Source organism: Astyanax mexicanus, chromosome 18 (genome assembly GCF_023375975.1).
Source record: "Astyanax mexicanus isolate ESR-SI-001 chromosome 18, AstMex3_surface, whole genome shotgun sequence".
Classification (NCBI taxonomy): domain Eukaryota; kingdom Metazoa; phylum Chordata; class Actinopteri; order Characiformes; family Acestrorhamphidae; genus Astyanax; species Astyanax mexicanus.
In genome coordinates, this window is record NC_064425.1 from 17,276,417 (window position 1) to 17,298,984 (window position 22,568).

At 38.1% G+C, this 22,568-nt stretch overlaps 1 protein-coding gene across 2 annotated transcripts in view; it reads left to right on the top strand.

Annotated features, from left to right (window-relative positions):
• The first annotated feature begins 1,363 nt into the window (after positions 1-1,363).
• The window catches only part of il15l (interleukin 15, like), a 33,490-nt gene continuing 12,285 nt past the window's right edge, over positions 1,364-22,568 (top strand). The window contains exons 1-4 of one of the 2 annotated variants that reach the window (XM_049467299.1): positions 1,364-1,726; positions 4,864-5,195; positions 8,248-8,295; positions 8,864-8,980. In XM_049467299.1, the coding sequence (XP_049323256.1) occupies positions 5,034-5,195; positions 8,248-8,295; positions 8,864-8,980 (327 nt within the window). In that variant the 5' untranslated portion in view covers positions 1,364-1,726; positions 4,864-5,033. The remainder of the gene's footprint in view (positions 1,727-4,863; positions 5,196-8,247; positions 8,296-8,863; positions 8,981-22,568) is intronic. The other variant, XM_049467300.1, reaches the window with a different exon arrangement.

Here is a 22,568-nt window from a genome sequence, read left to right on the forward strand (position 1 = left end):
GTGGGATGGGATTTTTTAAAAACTGAAATTACTCTACAGTTAGATCTCTCTGCTGGTGCACTGCAAGTTCTAACACAAAAATCATAAAGAAAAGCAGTCGAGTACCGGTGCTGTTGACCCTACTGTGGGTGTCCGGTAGGAGGCGACAAAGCTCTATTATAGTGCTGTATCAAAACCAGTGCAGTAGAATCCTCTGTTATCATATCCAGATCAGAGTTAGTTTTGTGGGGTCAGTAAACTGTGGATGTAGAAGGGAAGAGACTTTTATGGTTTTATAATTTTAAAAGGAGTTTATGAGACACATGGAACAGTTTGTAGCCATCAGAGTAGTGATCACAGTAGTCAACGAACGAACCTGCAGCATATTTAGATAAATAGATAAACTAATAAATCTCTAGCTGCACAAATGAGCTAACATTGAGCTTGTGTGGGTGCTGAAGTGTGTGAAATTACTGGAATAAGCTGTAGCCTACGCCATGTCACAGTAGTGACTAGATTATGGTAATCCAGAAAATAAAAATCCTTCCCTGCGTTTTGTTTTGTTCTAACTGGCTGCTCTCTCTCTCTCTCTCTCTCTCTCTCTCTCTCTCTCTCTCTCTCCCTCTCTCTCTTCGAATACCGAAGGTGAGGAGAAAATCGGCTTAAAATCCTCTTTGAAGCTTCTTCCAGCGGAGTGTACACCAGAGTATCCCACCCAATTTGTTTTTTTTTAGGAATTTTGGAGTGACATCTTTTTGGGCACGCCCACAAAGCACATGAGCACACATTTTATTATCAATTATTTATTAATCTATTTATTTGTTGAAGTTTGCAATACACTGTGTAAAAAATACAACTTCAAAAAAATCCCAAAACTTACCTAACAGTAAAATGTATCACTTCTTGAGCACTTCAGCAAATAAAATAGAGATACATCAAAGATAATAAAACAAATAACACACAAGGCTTCCACTTTTTTCTGATTGGCAAATATTTTATAACATTTTCTTTACAATGAATAGGAGTTTAAACATGCACAAATAACAGTTAAAAGGATGGCTGCTTGCAGGAGCTTTGATTGGCCGGGCAGTATTAGGGTGAGCTGAAAGTGAGCATTGTGATTGGCTCAGTTCATTAGTAGTCAACATCTTATTAAAAAGGGATCAGCTGTCTAGTTTTCCCAGTTACTACTGATCCTCTCCTCCGTTTCTCCACCTTCTTTCAGAGTAGAAAATGACCAGTCGGAAAGGAGGAGGAGGAGCAAAAGTTTCTGAATGCACCTCTCTCTCTCTCTCTCTCTCTCTCTCTCTCTCTCTCTCTCTCTCTCTCTGTTTCGGCTCAGGCAGTTAGAACAAAACCCGGAGATGGATTTTTACTTCCTGGACCTGGCTTACCCATCTATTAGTGACTGCCCTGATACTGAAGCTACTGAGTTTAGGGGCGTTGCCTTTCCAAAATCCAAAATCATTCCCAGCTGTTCCTGCCTATCAGCCTCCCTCTCTCACCCAGAGAGAGAGAGAGAGAGAGAGAGAGAGAGAGAGAGAGACTTCCACCGTCAGCCACAGCAGTAAAACCCAATGGTCTGCAGAATGAAAGATGTGTGTTGTCCTCGTGTGTCGTTCCGGAGGAGGTCGAGGAGACTGTTCTGACTGGACGTTCTTAATATTAAAAAGTCTGTCTGAAAACAGTATCAATCCCTCGCCTCTGGACTCTGACCAGGGGCCGCTTCACTCTTTAACCTGTTCAGGTAAGTAGTTAACTAGCCGACTCTCTAATGCTAATGGTCTGTTTAACTAAAAAAAAAGCTAATTTACTCTCACTCACGCAGGAGGAGCTGATATCTGGGCTCAAGTTTCTGTTTAGAGGCGACATTAAAAAAAAGAGAAAAATCACCTTTTGAACTGGTTTTAAGAAATGTTTAACTGTGTTGCTACAATCACACAACACCTGTCCACGGATTTAAAAATGTGTTAATAAATAGCACGCTTTGCTGTATTAATCGCAGTTTATCGCATCTTTATTATTGACAATAAAATAACAAGTGTACAGTCAACACAATGATATTAAAAAAAAATACATTTCATCAGTAACAGTCTCAAAAGGCAGAAGAGGAAAAAACAGACAGAAGGGAAAAAGTGTGTCACTTCACAGAAGCAGTTGTGTGTGGGAGAGAGAGAGAGAAATGATAGGGAATCCCTATTTAATCCATATATATAAAAAAAGTAATCTACCTTCTGAACTTTTGAGTAGTAGCGACGTTGGGTTTACATCGAAAAATACCGCAAAAACCATTAAAACCGCTAAAACTCCATAATATCACCAGACTCTGTAAAAAGAGTGACGTAAGGCAGGCCAAAATAGAGAAAAAGAATAACGTTTTAAAATTTATGTTATTGTGTTTAAGTTTCCAGCACTCATTTTTATATATAAAAAAATAAAAATCATCCAAATATCTCCATTATCTGGTTTGATATTAGTTTGTAAGAATATATCAATGTATCGAAGTATCACAATATTTTGTTTTGCAATATTCAGAGGTGTCAGGTAGTACATTTTATACTATACTATACTGGAATAAATCTTTTTCAGAATACTTCTACTATACATTTTCACACAATTATCTGAACTTATCTACTTCTTACATTTGAAAAATAGCCTTGTTACTCTTATTTTATTTCAGCTTGTTTTCATTCCGGCTTCTCTTTATAAAAAAAAAAAACACTTTAAAAAATCTCTCCAGAGCAAATTTGATTGTGATTGGATTAGAAGCTTAAACATATACCATCCGGCACAGTCTAAACTCTTGTTCTGCCCTTTTCCCCTTACACTACTTTTACTCTTTTACCTGAGTAAAAAAGCTTGAGTTGGTACTTCACCTTCAACTACAGAAGTATTTTAAACCATAATATCTATACTACTACCTGAGTAATAAATGTGGATACTTCTTAAACCTTTGGCAATACTGTAGTCCACTGCTTTTTACACTATCATTTTTATTAGTTTACTTGGTAAGATTGGTGTCAGATGTGGTTCATTGTTTCTTGTGTTTAAACCCTGACTGCTAAAGATAGGAGTGTTGTATCATTAGATCTCACTGTTCTTTGCATAGATTGCAAAAAAAGTAAACTTTTTTCTTTTTTACTCAGTTTTTTTTATGATAGTTTGTTTTTATTCTATGTTTTTTTTATCACAATATATCACCTTGCTTATAGTATATTGAATCATAACCCCTGTCTCAAACACCAAGTTTTTGCCAATAGATCACTTCCGGCGCCGACGCGAGTGGCTGCCTGTTCCAGTAGCTCCGTCTCTTTGTGTGTTTTTCTGAGTTTTTTTACGTTTATTTATCGTCTCTGTGCTACTACACACGTCTAGTGTGCATCTTATTTATATCCTAAGGATATTTTTGGTGTAAATATGCGGGGCAGCGAGGAATACCGTGTTTATTCCCGGGGAGAACTGCTAGCCCTCCGACCCGCGGGACGTGGGGGCATTGTCCACACAATACCGGATGATCTGATTCAAGAATTTCCCCCCGGGGATCAATAAAGTATCTATCTATCTATCAATACACAGCCCCATTTATATTAAATAGGGCAAAAGCAGGACGTTAGTCAAAACTGTTCTGGATTATTGACCATCTGATCACCCTACTGTGGGCAAGACATCTAAATCTTTACTTAAACTTTACTCTGGAAAAACTGTCAAGAATCCACTGCTGACTGGTTGTCCACAAACACACACACACACACACACACACACACACACACACACACACACACAGGACAGGTTAAGAGTTGTGCATCACCTGTCACATCATATATTTTCTCATTCTGTAACATTAACTAGCTGATATACATTCAGACAGTACCAGCCTAACACTTTGGCTTTAATATAAACACACAGGATTGACCAGTGACACCACAGCAGGATTTCCCACTCCCACAGTTTACACAGTGTACAGTCTGATTTATTGCCTGCAGCATTGGCCTGCTAAATTAAAACAATTACATCATAAAGTGCAGAAGTACGTATATTGCTAAAGCCACCACAGCACAGACAAGTCAAACTGTTACTGGCACTGTATGTGTGCTCAGTGTAGCCACTGAACAGCAGAAAGGTAACTACCACTCATGCCCCCTAACAATAACCTAGCTACACCTAAATGTATTAAAATATAATGCTGATTTCAAATATATGTTTAATTCCAAAATATATGTATATTTCATGCCTGCCTGTCCTAAGGTTCTGCTCAACTCTTTTGTAAAACTGTTTTATATGTCTGTTATAAAACTTCATGAAATCTGTGGCCATTTATAAGTAATGTTTCTTTCTTCTTATAGGCAGTGATACATGTTAAACTTCTCTTATTATTTTGTATAAAATGTTGCAGGAACACCACAGTTTATCTTAATAATCTTCCATGTGATATACAGCCAATTCCCCATTTATTTTTTAAATAAATGTAAATCAATCCAATCCTGTTTTAGATGTGTTTTGTAAAAATCTAGTTTGAGGTAAGCATGTGGAATTAAAACATAAATTGTGAATTGTGATAAAAAAAACAGCCTGTCCAACTCAAGCTGGTCAAGTATGACCAAACCAGACTGCCTAATTTCTCAATCAGTCAGTCCCTCTGGCATCTGATTAACCAACTGGCCTATCAGCATAGGGAATTTCCAATTCCTTGATGACTAGGTTTTCAACTACTTGACCTTTAAAGACCAGCTTAGACCATTTAAAACTAGCTACCAGCAAAAACTAGTCTTAAGCTTGATTTTTTTGCACAGCTGTCATGGCAGGTTTGGGTTTCAGTCGGACAGTCCCATGGTAAACACAGCGTTGTGTACACACTTTAATGTCTTCATCATTTATCTTTTTCAGATGAACCCTGGGGGGGCCCAATGTGGATTCTAAGGGGAATTAACTGCCAGATTTAGAAGATGACATGCCGTGAGTAAAGGAGAGAGGTGTGGGGATGGAAATGTAGCCCCCTGTGCTTTCAACACACTCTGTGTGTGTGCTCGTGTGTCCGCTGGACCAAAGCTAGTAGTATGTCTGGGAGAAGGACAGAGCAGCACCAGTATTACATGGATTTTGCACCCTTGTTTCTGTACCTGGTCGCCGTGATTCTGAGACAGGCCAGGTGTAATTTGCCGTGCACCAAGGAAACTGTGGAGGAGGTGGAAAATCTCTTGGAAAACCTGCCTAAAATGGTGCGAAATATTCCTTTACTTTTTAAGCTATTTGTTACTATTCACTATCCTTAAAAATGGAATATCTTATGTGTATTTGTTATGCTTGTTGTTTTAGAATCTGTGTCCACTATTTTTTTATGTCCATGGGTTTGTCAGTTTTTAAATGTATGTACTGTTGAAGTGAAAGTGAAAGGGAACATCCGAGTATTCAGAGGGACTAGTCATGCACTCTCTTATCTAGTGTTTTCTCTGCTCCAGCATACCTGATACAGGTCATTGCCAGTGTACTAAACAACACCGGTATAGTCACAAACAACTGCTCAGCTGCTCTGATGTCATACACTGATTAGTTCACCTGGGTAGTATTCCTTCAAATAAATATAAAATAATTTGAACATTTTACCTCCAATTTAATTAAAGAATGACATTCAGCATTTTTTTTTTCTTCGAACAATCTGCTCTAGTCGCTTTATTTGTTTGGTGTTTGGTGTAAGTTCTTGTACCTAACAGTGTTACATAACAACACATGCGCTAGTGTTTTTAAAGGGACAGTACATAAACACTCACAATGGGGAAAGTACTAACAGATTTTTTTTTATTAATAACAGAATAAAAAAATAAATATTTGACATGGGCAGGATCACAGTGGTTTAAAGTTGAAAGAACTAAAAACTGTTGGAACCTAAAATACAATAAATTACAGTAGTGAAAAGAGAGAAATTGTTGATATATATTAGGAGAGCTTAGACATGCAGAACATATTATTGAGATCCTGCTCATGTCAGTTATTTTATTTTATTCTGTTAATAATTCATAAAAAAAAATCTGCCAGTACTTGACCCAAGTTATGTTCGGTAACGTTTTTGTGTGTGTTTGTAGAGGTCTGTTCATTTTGTCTGTGATCACTCTCTTCTATAATCTTTTATCTGTTGTATACTTTGAACATGCTACAGTCCTAATAAACAATTGTTTAAATGTATATGGAAATTATATGACAATCAGGATAAAAAGATATGTGGTACTTTTCTTTTGAAATTTGTGAGAATTTGTATTCTGTTCTGACAATTAATCTAAATTTAAATGATCATGACTTCAGTTGAGATTTAAAATATTCACAGTTTTACAAACCTGGAATTACCCTGTTAAAATATGCAAAATTTCTGTAGATTCATAAAAAAGATCAGCTCTATTGTTACTGTTAGCTTTCAGCCTAGCGGCCAAGGTGGCAGTTTTGGCTTTTGCTTCTTAGAAGTGTCAAGTTTGAGCTCCCATAATTTTTTCCATGTCCCAGGGAAGCAACAGAATCCTGTTCTGATCTGTGGGGCTTGCTGCACTGAATATGGATATGATTTATGTTTTTGTGAGTCTTTGGTCTGTTTGCATTGGTCATGATAATTACCATCCACTGTTCTGTCCATTGTGGGTGATAATGCCTTCTTTGGTGTATTCCTGGTACACACATGACACTGTGGATTGGGGAATATTAAATGGCTGCATAACTTTTTGTATTAAATGGAATGTTCTATCCATTTGGTCCCCTATTAGCCCTTACTCCAACTCCGACAAGTCATGTTGCCTTACAATGAGCATGCTGGAAGTGTTCAGCCTCACTTACAAGATAACATCTCACAACATATACAGGTGTGGGTGTTCCCAAGCTGTCTTCTGAATTAATTCACATACTGCTGTCCAATGGCTTTTGGCATGTCCGTGTATATGGCTTTCTCACTAATCTTAGCAGCCATATGTTTGTGTTGTAGTGCTGGTGTGAGTGTGCAGCAAGATTGCTGGGAATTTTATCACCTTGGTGTCATTGAAAGGTTGAGAACAGTATTCCAGCCAAAAATGTGCAGCCAACAGTGGACATTGACCTCTGCTGAAGAGCTAGATGATGATGATAACACTTATAATAACTACTATTCTTAGACACAGGATATTATACAATATATTCTTCAGCTGTACAACTACACAGTGTCTAATAATGTGGCCAGTAAAGGTCCACAGTGTATAAAATCCCCTGCAACATCGCATTTCTGCACAATATATCTCTTCAGTTGTAAGACATGCAGTGTCTTGTGTTATGTAAGGCTAATGAAATCAAGACAAATAAAATCTTTCTGTTTTCTTTTTTTAATTAAATTTTTGGCACTACTATTGGCAGATTATATCTGCCCCGGTATCATATTATGGATTATTTTCTGGATCAATTAGGGTGAAATATAGCAAAATACAACCGCACCAGACCATAGATCACATGAAATTAGATGTTGAAAGTGAGACATTTGACTATTTCATGAAAAACTATTAATTCAGAACTTGATGGTCACAATGAGTTCACCACGAGGGAAACAAAAGCCTGGAAAAGTAAATGGTACTAACAGAAAACATTTGAAGGACCAATTAGCAACTAAATTATGTGACTGAGTATAAAAAAGAGCACTTTTGAGAGCCTCTCAGAAGCAAATATGTGCTGAGGTTTACCAATCTAAAAAAAAAACTAACCTAATCAACTCAAAATCGTAAAAAAACAAGTCTTGAAGACTTTGTATGCATAAGATCATCAGTAGATTCAGAGAATATGCTAGAATCCCAGTGTGCAAACGACAAGACTAATGGTTAGCATTGGATGCTGGTGATCTTCTGGGCCTAAAAAAATTATTCTGTACTAAAATTTACTATGTGGGCTCAGGGACACATGCAGAAATCGCTATATAGTCCACAAAAATAGTTACTAACTAAATCTAGACACGCCTCCATCTTCTCTGTTCTGTTCTGGTCAGATAAAGACAAAAAAAATTACTTCTAAATGAGCATTTTCATGAAAAGATAATATGTATCATTTTCAACTTTGGATTTGTGCTCTTTTTTGCAAAAAACAAATCATAGCATTTGTTTTTTATTTACATTTGTTTACATTTTATACAGCGTCCCAACTTGTAAATCTCGAAATTTGTTCTAATGCAAGGTTGACACAGTTCATATTTATAGAACACAAAAAATATTTAAATTCATTTTAAGAATCGTTTTAAGAATAATGAGAATACCAATGTATGTGTTTTTGTCATAACAGAAGGTGTATGATTGCAAGCTGTACACACCAACTGTGAGTGATTTCACGGTAAGTGTAAAATTTTGCATGTGGATATATTTAAGTTTGACTATATATTTAAGTCACACCATTATATAAGTTTGGGGTTGTGTTTGGGGTTAATGTTGCTGATTGGATCATAAATGACATTTGTTAGGTGCAGGATTTTGTCTTTTCCTGTATTGTGTTACTGCAGACATGCTTTTACAGTATGTGTAGTATTCATGTAAAGTATTGCTGAAATCGTTTTTTGAATACATGTGCTTGTATTTAATGTAGTTTGGGTAACTGAGTCATTTGCTGGGCATATTAAATCAGGGGTGAGGAGTCCAGCACAGTTTGAGTATTCCCTTACTGGAACACACTGACTATAACTGGCAGGTTATAGGAATGCTGAATTAAGTGTGCTTGATTTGGAAAAGCATCCCTGGGTTAGGGTATCTCTTTATTTCCGGCCCTCACAGCTGTTTCCCAGTTACCGCCGAGACGGCACAATAAACTCAACACAAGCTGTAGTTGTTTATAAATAGCTCATTGATGGATTCTGGTATTGTGTGATCTCCCGCAGACATCTCAAACTAACATCTTCTCTCTCCAGCAGAACTGCTCCAAGTCCATGCTGGAGTGCTTTGTAAAGGAAACAAATGTTCTTAGTGCAGAGATAAAAGAAAATCTACAGAAACTACGTAGAATGCTGGGAAATCTTGTACGGAGAGTGAGTATGATTTTTGTTTTGGTTGGATGTTCATAGAGTAAAGCTTTAATGCTACATTGTGTAGAATATGTTAATACAGTCCTACTCTACTGGGTACATCACAATTACTATTTATGACCATTATGATGTAGTGTGCTGCAAAAAACGCAGCCAGAGGTGTCAAGTAATGAAGTGCAAATATATCCTTATCTTACTTGAGGCAGATTTTTTTGCTATCTATACTATAGTTTTTATTTATCAGACAGCATATCTGTATTTTCTACTCCTTGCATTTTAAAATCGCCTCTTTACTCTTTACTATTTAATTTCAGCTGGTATTATTCCGGCATGTGCTTATTAAAAAAAAAAAAACTATCCAGATCAATCAATCCATCCGGATAGAGTGAATCTGACACCCTATTGGTTTGTATGCCTAGTATTAAAATGATCTGTGGCAGAGACCCAAAAGAAAACAAGCCAAAAGTCCCAAATAAGCTTCTTTTATATATTTGCTTTGTACTGAAATGCATTTATTTGAAATGGGGATATATGCAGCTGAAACACAGAGCCTAGTGCATCCCAAATGTATCAACATTCACATTTTAATATAACATTATATTCAATATGGCTTTAAAAAAATGTGTACTATATAGGACCCTGTGGTGCTGACTAAGCTTTTGTCCTTTATGTGAATATTTTTGCACTTTTGGCTATTGCATTTTATTGGCTGTGTCCTTCTTAGATTTAGTTTATCTTCAGTAATATCAGGAAGCGTTTCTGACTAGTTCAGAAATAATAATAATACAACATTTACATGACTGTAATTAGGAAAATGAATAATTGGATATTTTATATATTATTGTTATGTAGTTGCACCGTAGCTGCAGTGGTATGAAATTTTCACAGTATGATAATCTCTAAACAGAATTTTAAATATGAGTAAATTTGCATATAACTTTATCATTGAGTATAACAGATGCATTTCACTTTGCATGGTCAGACCTGAGGTTACTTCTAAACGTAAAAAGTAATGTCTCAATGAATTATTAACTGACACTAGTTAAGACACTGTTAATCATTACTATTTTAATGCTTAAGGATGTTTCAAATATTAATGAATTAAGAGATTATTTATATTAAATATTAAAATGTTAACACTTATTGTCTTAATTAATATCAATTAATAAGTAGTTTTATTATGAACTAATCTGCTGATTCTTAGCACAAATGCTACAAGAGTGAGCATTTTCATAAAACATTCTCTCTCTTTACCGTGAGCACTTGTTTCACTGGGATGTTTCCGGGAAATTACCAGTCATTGCATCCCGTTCTTGTAGTGGAGAATTCTCGTTTGCACAGGAATGAACTTTCAGCAATTTTTTGCTTATGATGATTTAGCATTAGCTTAGCGCACTTCGCTTCCTACATCTTTGTGTACAGTCCAGTGACTTCCTGCCAGCTGCAGTGGTGTGCCTGGGCACGGTGCTCTGGCTGTATCGGACTCTAGCAGATTTATTTAGGAGTAAGCCCATAGCAATGTGAAGTGGTCTTAAATATATTTTATATTTCGTAAAATCTAGAGAGACCCTAAGCCTTGCATTGTGCACATGCAGCCACCTTGGTCTTATATGTGTTTAATATATAGAGTACCTATCAAAGGTTTGGAGGACACACCACTTCTCATTCTATATGTTTTCTTTCTGTTTAGGATTTTTTTATATATATTTTTAAATGTAATATTGAAGACATTAAAGCTATGCTTAATTATTTAGTAAACAGAAAGTGGTAGGATCTGCACACTCAGATCTGAACAGATCTGCACACTCTTGGTATTTTAATCTCAGTGTTTTTATGAGGTAGAGTATCCTGGAACAGTTTTCTCAGGTTCTTGAAGGATTTCCTGGAGATGCTGAACAATAGTTGCTCCTTTTCCTTCACGCTGTGAAGCTCCAGCTCATTCCAAACCGCCAAGCCAAACTAATCCCACACCACTAGTTTTAGTTTCAGTTTTAGTGGGAGAGGGGTACAATTAGTTTCCTGTTTCTGTGCCAGCGAAATAGGCAGAGAATAGGTGGAAAGGAGATTGAGGCCTATTGGCATTAAAGCCTAATGCCTGGTGTGAGTCAAAGAGCTATAAAGTCCCACAGCTGTGGAGCAGAGAACTGTGTTCTCTGGGATGATGGTGCATTTGAAGGTTCTGAGTGTTTTTTTTTATTTTTTTTTTATATAATTTTAGTTCTGATTTTCCCCCATTTTCTCCCAATGTTGGATATCCAATTGTCCCACCCCTTTGTGCGTCCCCATCACCGGTGACGCCCGTGGCCCTCGGAGGATGCGGACAAGCACACGCCTCTTCCGACACGTGTGAAGTCAATCACCCCTTTTTTCAAGCTGCTGCTGATGAATCATTGCCTGAGCAGCTAGCGTGCTCGGAGGAAAGCACAGCGGCTAGGTTCCGATTCATCTGCTCACAGACGCCTCGTGCCGCCCTGCGCCACCTTAAGTGTGATGGGGAGAGAGCGCCATCTACCCACCCCAAAGGGGGCAGAGCCAATTTTGCTCCCTCTAAGCACAGGCAGCTGATGGCAAAGCTGCATGAACGGGGGTTCGAACTGGTTCTGAGTGTTTTAAGTCAACAAAAGACATTGTAATGACAGAACTCCCCTAGTTCTGACATCTGGACCACCATTAAATATCAGTTTCTTTGTGTTTATTTAACTTAAAGTAATGCCAAATATGTGATGGTGGTCTTGACATATTTTTGAAAGCTCAGTTTAGTAAACTGGAAGAAAAAAGATGTCTAATCATGTTTGAAATGAACAACATATGCTTTCTCAAGGCAATCTATTCTCCAGTGAACAGGGGCTGCCATGTTTTCCCACACACTAAGTGCTGAAAACAAGTGTGTGACAACTTTAAACAAGTGGTCCCTGTTTAGCCCTCCTGGAAACCATTTAGTTTGCACTGCTTTGCCTAAACTCAGAAGAAGCACCGTTAACATGGGAGTGAATTAGAGCGATGAGAAGCAATTTCAGATTTCCACAGATCGGCCCAAAAGTGGTGGTACTGTGGGGAACGCAGCTCGACGCTGATTGGTCTAAGATACTCACCCGAACATTCTAATGAAGAGACCACCGCTGTTTCAGCAGCAGGTTAATGTTGTGTAATGTATGAGGCCAAGTTGTTTAGGGTGTCCAAAGTACCTTACATTAATCTGTTTTTTTTTATTATAGAAAGATTTTTGCATGCTATTATCTCTCTTTACAGTCAGGCAGTTTGTTTCATACAGTGTGATATTTCCATAAACATATTAGCTTTAAATGCAAATTGTGAGTACTCAAATAATAATAACAATAAATTACACTTTTGCTGTGTCAAACCTGGACAGTGCACCTTCAGGAGGCTAAAAATTTTGTTCTGCATCATCTTTAATGCTGCCTCAAATAATGATTTATTATGATTTATTAATAGATATTCATCAGCGGGGTTTCCTGCACTGTAGTAAATCTAAATCTTGCGCTCTATTCCTGCGGCTAGTTGTGCCTTGCACAGTGTCAGAGGCCATATAAGACCCGTATTTATTATACATTTCAGTCAAAAGGTCAGTAGTGCAGTGGCAATGTGCTGAAGCTCACACAATTTTACTTTCTCCCCTCCATAATACAAATTTCCTTCTGTAGCTACTTTATGATTGAAATATAATATGAGTATGTTTTAGTGTGCCTACTGAGATGGGTTGTGTAGAAGTGCAGCATGTGGATCTGCAGTGTTGTTTGCATTGATATGAGTAAAATTCAACAGGTTGCTTTGAAACCAAAAAGATCTCAAAGCATGCACTGCATAATTAGATTACTGCAGATCATTGGAGTTTTGTCAGTAATCAGATCAACACATTTACATTAACATGACCAATCAGATATTAGTTAAGTTTACTTTAAATTCAGATGTTTGCTTTGCCACCAGCCAAAAAGCTTACAGAATACGATATAATGTAAATACCAGGTAAAACCCAAACCTAATGCTGCTGCTTTTTTTACAACTTATGATATATTTTAAAAGTGTGATCATACATCAGCCAGAAGATGAAGATCATTTAAATCCTTCAGTTTCAGCTTTGCTCCAAAAGTGACTCATCCCTCAGCATTGTGGGTGTTGTGTTAAACACTACTCCCTTATTTCCTGTATCATGGTCTGGTTTCAAGCATTTGCAGACTGAGAAATCTAAAAACTAAGTTTACATGCACTGAGGAATATGATTATTGATCTTAAACCTTTCCTTTCTTAATATGCCTTGTCCCATATACTATATATAATATAGTATAAATATAGGATAATATAAAAAAAATCAGTAACAGGAATTAACACAAATTCTGCAGATTTGAAAATGGACATAAAGACTGGACAACCATAACAAGACGAAAGGTTTAAAGGACATGAAATGTTTGATTTGTATTCAGGATGTTTTTTAAGTTAAGGAAAGTGACAATTTTATGATTGGCACAACAATTAGAATTTGTAGTAACGTTTACATTACATTACATTACATTACATTTCATTTGGCAGACGCTTTTGTCCAAAGCGACTTACAATAATGAAGTACAAAAGTAATAGGAATTTAGATAACCCATTTTTAGATAGGGCTTAAAGGAGGTCGAAGGGAAATAAAGGGATAGAGAAGTGAAGGAGGGGAAGAAGGAAATGGGGTTAGAATTAGTTAGTGTGTTAGAGGTGTTGGGAGAGTAAGTGCTCTTTGAAGAGCTCTGTCTTCAGGAGTCTCTTAAAGATAGCGAGAGATTCTCCTGATCTGGTAGTGGAAGGTAGTTTGTTCCACCATTGGGGAACTCTGTATGAGAACAGTCTGGATTGGTTTGTGTGAGTGTTTGGCAAAGCGAGGCGACGTTCATTGGAGGAGCGCAGCGGCCGGGAGGTAGCGTAAGCCTTCAGGAGCGAGTGCAGGTAGGAAGGAGCCTGTTCCGTCATCACCTTGTAGGCGATTGTAAGAGTTTTGAATTTGATGCAAGCATCAACTGGTAGCCAGTGGAGCTCAATGAGCAGCGGGGTGACATGTCCCCGTTTTGGTTGGTTGAAGACCAGACGTGCTGCTGCATTCTGGATCATTTGGAGTGGTTTTACTACGCAGGCCGGGAGGCCAGTTAGCAGGGCATTGCAGTAGTCGAGGCGTGAGATGACAACTGCTTGTACCAGGAGTTGGGTGGCCTGTTGCGTCAGAAACTGTCTAATTTTCCTGATGTTATAAAGAGCGAAGCGGCAGGATCGAGCAACCGAGGCCACATGGTGCGTGAAGGAGAGCTGGTCATCAACCATAACACCCAGGTTCCTAGCAACCTTTGTCGGTGAGAGAGAGAGAGAGTCGATGCTTATAGAGAGGTTGTGTTGAAAAGATGGTTTTGCTGGTATGACCAGAAGTTCAGTCTTTGAGAGATTTAATTGAAGGTGATGCTCCTTCATCCAAGAGGATATGTCAGAGAGACACGGCGATATCCGTGCAGAGATTGAGTTATCTTCAGGTGAGAATGACAGGTATAGCTGGGTGTCATCAGCAAAGCAATGGTAGGAAAAGCCATGTAAGTGGATAACCTGACCAAGAGAGGCAGTGTATATTGAGAAGAGAAGGGGACCCAGTACCGAACCCTGGGGAACCCCAGTGGATAGGGAGTGGGCTGAGGACAGCTGTCCTTGCCATGACACCTTGAACGAGCGCCCAGTGAGGTATGATCTAAACCATGACAGCACATTGTCTGAGATCCCCATGTTTGAAAGTATAGTTAGGAGGAAGTCGTGGTTGACCGTGTCAAAGGCGGCCGAGAGGTCCAGCAGAATGAGCACTGAGGACTGGCCTGCAGCTCTAGCAGTTTTCAACGCTTCAGTCACAGACAACAGAGCCGTCTCGGTAGAGTGTTCTTTTTTGAATCCAGATTGGTTCTGGTCCAGGAGGTCATTCTGGGAGAGGAAGCCAGAGACCTGATTTAAAACTGCTCTCTCGAGTGTTTTAGAGAGAAAGGGTAGTAGTGAGACCGGTCTGTAGTTATCAACCTGGGCGGGGTTGAGAGAAGGCTTTTTAAGCAGTGGTGTCACATGTGCTTGTTTGAAAGCAGTTGGGAAAACACCGGAAAAGAGGCATTGATGGTGTGAGTGATAGCCGGAATGATTGCAGGTGCGATGGTTTGTAGTAAGTTTGAGGGAATTGGGTCAAGCGGACACGTAGTAGGACGGCTACGTGTTTATTATCAAACATGAAACATTTTATGTAATGCTTGAATAGAAATCCTCAAGATTTAGGTGAGCAATATCAGGCAGAAATTTGACAAAAATGCTGGCCTGTTAAGGGGGTAATCTAATTTTTTTAATCAAATTTCTTATCTAAAAAAATAGAGTATGCTGTTATCTTGCAGCAATCTGTGGTGCAGTTTTCTCAATCTGCTTCAATCAGAAGTTCTTATATGACAACTATAAGAAACAACATGAGCAGCAGCCAATCAGAGTGTGAATAAAAAGCTCTTTGGCTGCATACTGTAAGCAGCATGGGAAAAAGCAGTGAACACGATTGGAGGCTGTGGTAAAGTTTAAAGCCACTGATTGAATATGGAGGATATCCAAAAGTATAAATTGACCTCAAGCAGTAGCAGCTTGCTGAACCTGGGTATCAAACCCATAATCAGTATACACATAATAACCATGTGCTAATACACGTTTGCACTGGTAATTGGCAGAACATACATTACCAATCAAATGACACACCTTTTCATTCAATATTTTTATTTATTTATTTTTATAATGAATACATAAACTATCCAGACTATGAAGAAAAATACTGTGTAGTCCAGCACTAGGCTTAATCCCTGTCTGGGAAGCAGCCCCTGTATTGCCTATGCCATGGCCTCTCTGTCTACATAAAACTTACATTTTTGTGGGGGGACTGTACTGTCCCCTCTGTGTTTCTGAGTTATCCTGTTTAAAACATTTCCACCTCTTGAACTGTTGACTCGCCTTACAGGAAATGGTAGGGACAGAATACATATTTATTTCATTATCCATCACAAAGCACAAATCTTAACTCATCCTGCCAAGAGAATAGATTTTTTTTTTTTCATTTCTGTAAACGTCATTTGCTTTGTTTTACCTACTTTCACTGCATGACAGGCTTCAAAATTACCATCTGCTATAAATCAGTTGTGTCTGTTTTCAATATAAGCTTAGCAGACAGTGGCTAGTGTTTTTCTTTTTTTTTCTGAATAATTAAATAACAGCTTATTGTTTGTAAGACTTATTTTTTTATCTCTAAGACCATGAACAGTGAACTTCACATTTCACAGACTGAACTCTCCTTTTGCATTAGTCAATAATCAAAACACACAACCTCTGGCAGTTAAGAGGCAGCGAACTCCACAACCCTGTGATTTTTTTTTTTTTTTTTTTACCCCCTTTAGATCCACCTTTATTCCCAGCCATAAATATAAAGCTCCCCACGAAACCCAGAGTGGGCATCAAACTGCCATGTCTGAGGGGACTGATGGTGTGAACCACCATGAGTCTATCAGTCACTACCTGTGTTAGTGGTATTATATTTATTTTTTTGAGGTAGGTTAAAAAATTTAAAGGGTCAGACAGCCCTCGTATATTGTCTACTATATTTATTTGATTGATAAAATATACTGGACATTATACGTGTGCTGTCCAACCCTCTGCATTTTTCATCATAGATTGTCTATTGATGATTCAGCATGTGAAAGGTATTTGGGAGTGCAGCCTGTTTGTTCTTTATCTACGCATTTAATAATTAGCTAATTTTTAAATAACATTTTAAATAGCTCTTGTTGAGTATGTTTCTCATTGCTCCTCGACTATCCTGCAGTCTCAGCAAGGGTTGCCAAATGTAAATACAGTCGATCTGCATCCTAAAACTAACATCAGCAGTGGGGGTTTACTGTGGATGCCCCCTAAATGAATGTGGGGTAGTTAGTGAATATCTACCTGTTAATTTCAACCTAGACATTCAGTAAAAAATTCAAGCGCACCACAGCAGCTGGCAGGCAGATAGCCAGTGTACACAGACAGCAGGGGATGTGATGTAAGCTGAGCTAAAGCAGAAATCCCTGTTGAGCGAACAAAACAGAGATAGTATCACTGGAAATCTTGCGTGTGTGACTGTGTTGGAAGCTCGTGACCCTGTAAAAGAAGACGCTGCTATGAAACTGATGCTTATAGGAAGGTAATTGCAATGACCCAGGCTCAGTTTTTCAAAAAGGTTTGTAATATTAAGATGATCTTTAAAAAAACAAGGTTGACATTGTTCTAGGTAATGATCTGGCTACCAGTCCATCTTTACTGGCCTTCGATTAGTGGTGGTGACGAGACACTCATCTAATGAGACGAGACGTAATATTGAGTTCACGAAAACAAGATTGTGGTCTGTAACCCGAGACTCTGAGAGAGCAGAGAAATCTCCTGGAGGGGGGAAAGGGGGCTCTTAAAGGAACACTGCACATATATCTTGTAATAAAAAATTAAAATAGAAAATCTGAAAAGATTTTCCTGGTTTTTACCATATTTTAATCATTACATGTTAAATTGAATCATTTTAAGTCGACAACAGGATCTCCTTGTGAATTATTATCTACTGCAGCCAATCATCTTAACAGATAAAAAAAAAAACGTGCAAACTGCTGAGCAGCCAATCAGGTTGTTGTATCTTATTTAGGATAAGACAGTTGGTATCTGTATCGGTATTCGGTATCGGACAATACCAGAAAAGATTGTATCGGTATCTGTAAGGAAAAAGTGGTATCGGTGCATCCCTAATTTTATCATATGCAGTAAAATACAGAACAGTGTGTAAATACTGCAGCTGGTTTTACCATCATATACCCAACATCTTCTCTCCTGAAGGATCTCTCATAATTCTCTTCAGACCTTAGAACTGTTGTCAGAATCCCCCCTGAGGGTTCTATACAGACCTTGCAGCCTATGACTGAATCTCTATGGTTTATACTTCTGCATTGTGTCAACGATTTGTTGATCACATGTGACCATGATTCCACGTCGCACTGCAATTTAAACCATGAGGCGATCATTTTTTGTGCAGGAATATGATGCTCAGCAGACCACGTGATTAACAGAACGCAGAATAACATGTTAAAGTCAGCATATTACCTGTGCATAAGTGTTGTGAGACAAAATTTAATTCCTGACGAGAAATATTGTGCTGTTTTAATCTCGCAAGATCTTGTGGCACGAGATCTTGTCACACCCCTGTCTTTAATTTGTGCTATGTATCAACAGATCCATATAATCCAGATTATGCATAATAAAACAACACCACAACCCAACTACAACACTAAAATCCTGCTTTTACAGTTGTTAGAATAATAACGTAATAATAATATAATATGGATGTTTTGCTTTTCGTTTAGTATTTATACTATATATACTATATATACTTTAGTAATTTTAATGCTGATGTTTTCATAATTTTACTAAAATATTTTTTCTATAACATTATATAGTTATATGCCAATATTATTATATTGTATATTATTATTGTTCTGTGATCATTGTGAAATACTGTGATACTTTGGTAACATTTCAGAAAATATCATTGTTGTCATGGATTGCATCCAAACTCCCTACTGGCTGCAACTGTATGGAGTTAAATCAGTGTCACCAGAACCTGAAACAAAAAAACATGATTCTTGAAAATAAAGAGTGTGTAATCTGGTGTTCTTGAAAAATTTACCTTCAAATATTTAGATATTTAAAATTCAGGTATTGAAATTTCAGATAAGGACTGTTTAAAAAAATTCAGGTACAAAATTTTTAAGTAAAAAAAAAATCATGTAGCAAAAAAATAATTCAGGGATTAAAAATTCAGGTTGTAAAAATTCAGGTTATAAAAATTCAGGTCGAAAAAATTCAGGTTATAAAAATTCAGGTTGTAAAAATTCAGGTAAAAAAAATTCAGGTCGAAAAATTTCAGGGAAACATCCGGGGTACACAGAATGACCAATCAAGCGCAGAGCTAATCGAGCTCACAGCGGCCAATCACAACACAGCTCTGAAGCCTGTGGGAGCTGCGTCTTTTTTCACCTGTGGAGAAGCTCCGTGGCAGCTGCTTGGAGAACACAGCTCCTACAGTCGTAAGTAAACTATAACTTGTTTACTCGTCCTCACGTTCGTAAAAACTCTTAAAACTAGTGTTTATTGTTGAAATGGTTGTGTGTTCATGATTGGAAGTGGCTCAGAGCGCGAAATTACGTTAGGTTAGGAGAGGGTCAAGTTAGCTAAGTTTAGCTTAGTTAAACCTAATTTAGCTTACTTTAGGCTAGTTTAGCTTACTTTAGCTTAGTTTAGCTTACTTTAGCTTAGTTAAGCCTAGTTTATCTTAGTTTGGGTTAGTTTAGGTGAAGTGATGTGAGGCAAGGTGAGGTTACGTTATTTGAGTCTAGTTTAGCCCAGTTTAGGTGAGGTGTCTTATGTGTTGTTAGGTAGCTGGCATTGAGACTGGGTGACTGGATGAAAATAAACAGTGAGTAAATTAGCTATTTAATAGATATGTAGAGCGTCCTCTTATCTCTGTGGTTTATTATTTTAGTTAGTTAGATATCTTGTGTATGTAACTATTGAGGTTCGTACACCATGCTATTGCCAGATTCCCCATTTAACAGACTGGCGTTGGCTAGCTGTTATATTTATATATGTGTATATAAATATCTAATTACCTTTCCTGGACTTTCTGGCTGTCAATTCATGTCAGTGCAGTTTAATCAGTTTAGATGTATTTGGCATTCAAATACATGTTGATTACCAATATCTAATGTAACATTATCATTAATGTTGAATTATTTATTTTTTGCTTTATTTTGTCTAACATACATTCTGTTGTGTCTTGTTTTTTAGGTTGTGACCGTGCGAAGTACTGCATATTACCAAAACTAGGGGAAATGTGCTGTTAAAAAATGTGTTAACTGGTTTGTATGTGTTTATTAGCATATATATATATATATATATATATAAACACACACACACATACATATATATATATAATGTGTGTGTGTATGTAAGCCACTCTATGGCTACTTTGTGTGATCCTCTTTCTACACAGTATTATATGTATATTTGTTTGAGATACCACATGTAGAATGTTTTAATATTGGAGAATGATTTATTTTATGATTTTATTTTTCCACCAGCTAATGTTCTGTATGTTTTGTAAACTCCTACACTTCATAGAATAAACATGTTTTCTAAAAAGACTTGTACTTAAGTCTAGTTATTTTAGTTATCTAGACTAGTTATCTTAGGTCAAGAAAACAAGAGTTTTACCCCTGAATGTCACAGCTGTAGGGGATAATTATCAAGATCTACTGCATGGCAATAGGTTTTTATTTCATTAACAAGTAAAAAAGCTTATTTTAGAGTATGTCAAAATCCTTGAGTAGACAAAGACTAATTGTTTGCTAAATGTATTACATTACTAAAGCAAATTATTCACAATACAAAAAGTAAACATATTTATTGACCTAAATATACTCATTCTTTTCAGGACAGTTTCCATCTGTTTTTATGTGCTGTGATTTATAATGACAAAGATTGAAATAATATTGTGTTCTAAACATAGAACTTTGCAGTTTGAAATGGAGACAATGAAAAAGAACCATTAAACAAGGTTAGTTGAAGGGTTTACACATTTATTTACATAAAATAAAAGTACAATGTCTATCACATTTGGCTTAAGCGGTCAAATACACAAAATGTCAGTGTATAGATATATAAAACGTAAGTGATTGTATAAAAGTATTAATTATCCAATTTCAGGTAGTTGGTGTTACTAGTCTCTCAGTTAGTGAAATGGGGATCAGCTGAGTGCGGTATAAAGACATCTGTCTGAAAGCTCTCATCACTGAACTCCATATAATTAATTGTGAGATTACTGGGACAAACTACCTGGACCTGAATTAGCTCAGTCACTTTTTAGGACGTCAATATACACTGCTCAAAAAAATAAAGGGAACACTCAAATAACATAATTTAACTCCAAGTAAATCAAACTTCTGTGAAATTAAACTGTCCACTTAGGAAGCAACACTGATTGACAATCAATTTCACCTGCTGTTGTGCAAATGGAATAGACAACAGGTGGAAATTATTGGCAATTAGCAAGACACACTCAATAAAGGAGTGGTTCTGCAGGTGGGGACCACAGACCACTTCTCAGAACCTATGCTGTCTGGCTGATGTTTTGGTCAGTTTTGAATGTTGGTGGTTCTTTCACACTCGTGGTAGCATGAGACGGACTCTACAACCCACACAAGTGGCTCAGGTAGTGCAGCTCATCCAGGATGGCACATCAATGCGAGCTGTGGCAAGAAGGTTTGCTGTGTCTGTCAGCGTAGTGTCCAGAGGCTGGAGGCGCTACCAGGAGACAGGCCAGTACACCAGGAGACTTGGAGGAGGCCATAGGAGGGCAACAACCCAGCAGCAGGACCGCTACCTCCGCCTTTGTGCAAGAAGGAACAGGAGGAGCACTGCCAGAGCCCTGCAAAATGACCTCCAGCAGGCCACAAATGTGCATGTGTCTGCACAAACGGTTAGAAACTGACTCCATGAGGATGGTATGAGGGCCCGACGTCCACAGATGGGGGTTGTGCTCACAGCCCAACACCGTGCAGGACGCTTGGCATTTGCCAGAGAACACCAGGATTGGCAAATTCGCCACTGGCGCCTTGTGCTCTTCACAGATGAAAGCAGGTTCACACTGAGCACATGACAGACGTGACAGAGTCTGGAGACGCCGTGGAGAGCGGTCTGCTGCCTGCAACATCCTTCAGCATGACCGGTTTGGCAGTGGGTCAGTAATGGTGTGGGGTGGCATTTCTTTGGAGGGCCGCACAGCCCTCCATGTGCTCACCAGAGGTAGCCTGACTGCCATTAGGTACCGAGATGAGATCCTCAGACCCCTTGTGAGACCATATGCTGGTGCGGTTGGCCCTGGGTTCCTCCTAATGCAGGACAATGCTAGACCTCATGTGGCTGGAGTTCCTGCAAGATGAAGGCATTGAAGCTATGGACTGGCCCGCCCGTTCCCCAGACCTGAATCCGATTGAGCACATCTGGGACATCATGTCTCGCTCCATCCACCAATGTCACGTTGCACCACAGACTGTCCAGGAGTTGGCGGATGCTTTAGTCCAGGTCTGGGAGGAGATCCCTCAGGAGACCATCCGCCACCTCATCAGGAGCATGCCCAGGCGTTGTACGGAGGTCATACAGGCACGTGGAGGCCACACACAATACTGAGCCTCATTTTGACTTGTTTTAAGGACATTACATTAAAGTTGGATCAGCCTGTAGTGTGTTTTTTCACTTTAATTTTGTGTATGGCTCCAAATCCAAGCCTCCATTGGTTAATAAATTTGATTTCCATTGATGATTTTTGTGTGATTTTGTTGTCAGCACATTCAACTTTGTACAGAACAAAGTATTCAATGAGAATATTTCATTCATTCAGATCTAGGATGTGTTATTTGAGTGTTCCCTTTATTTTTTTGAGCAGTGTATATGCAATTTAATGTTTACATAATGGGCAAAGGAA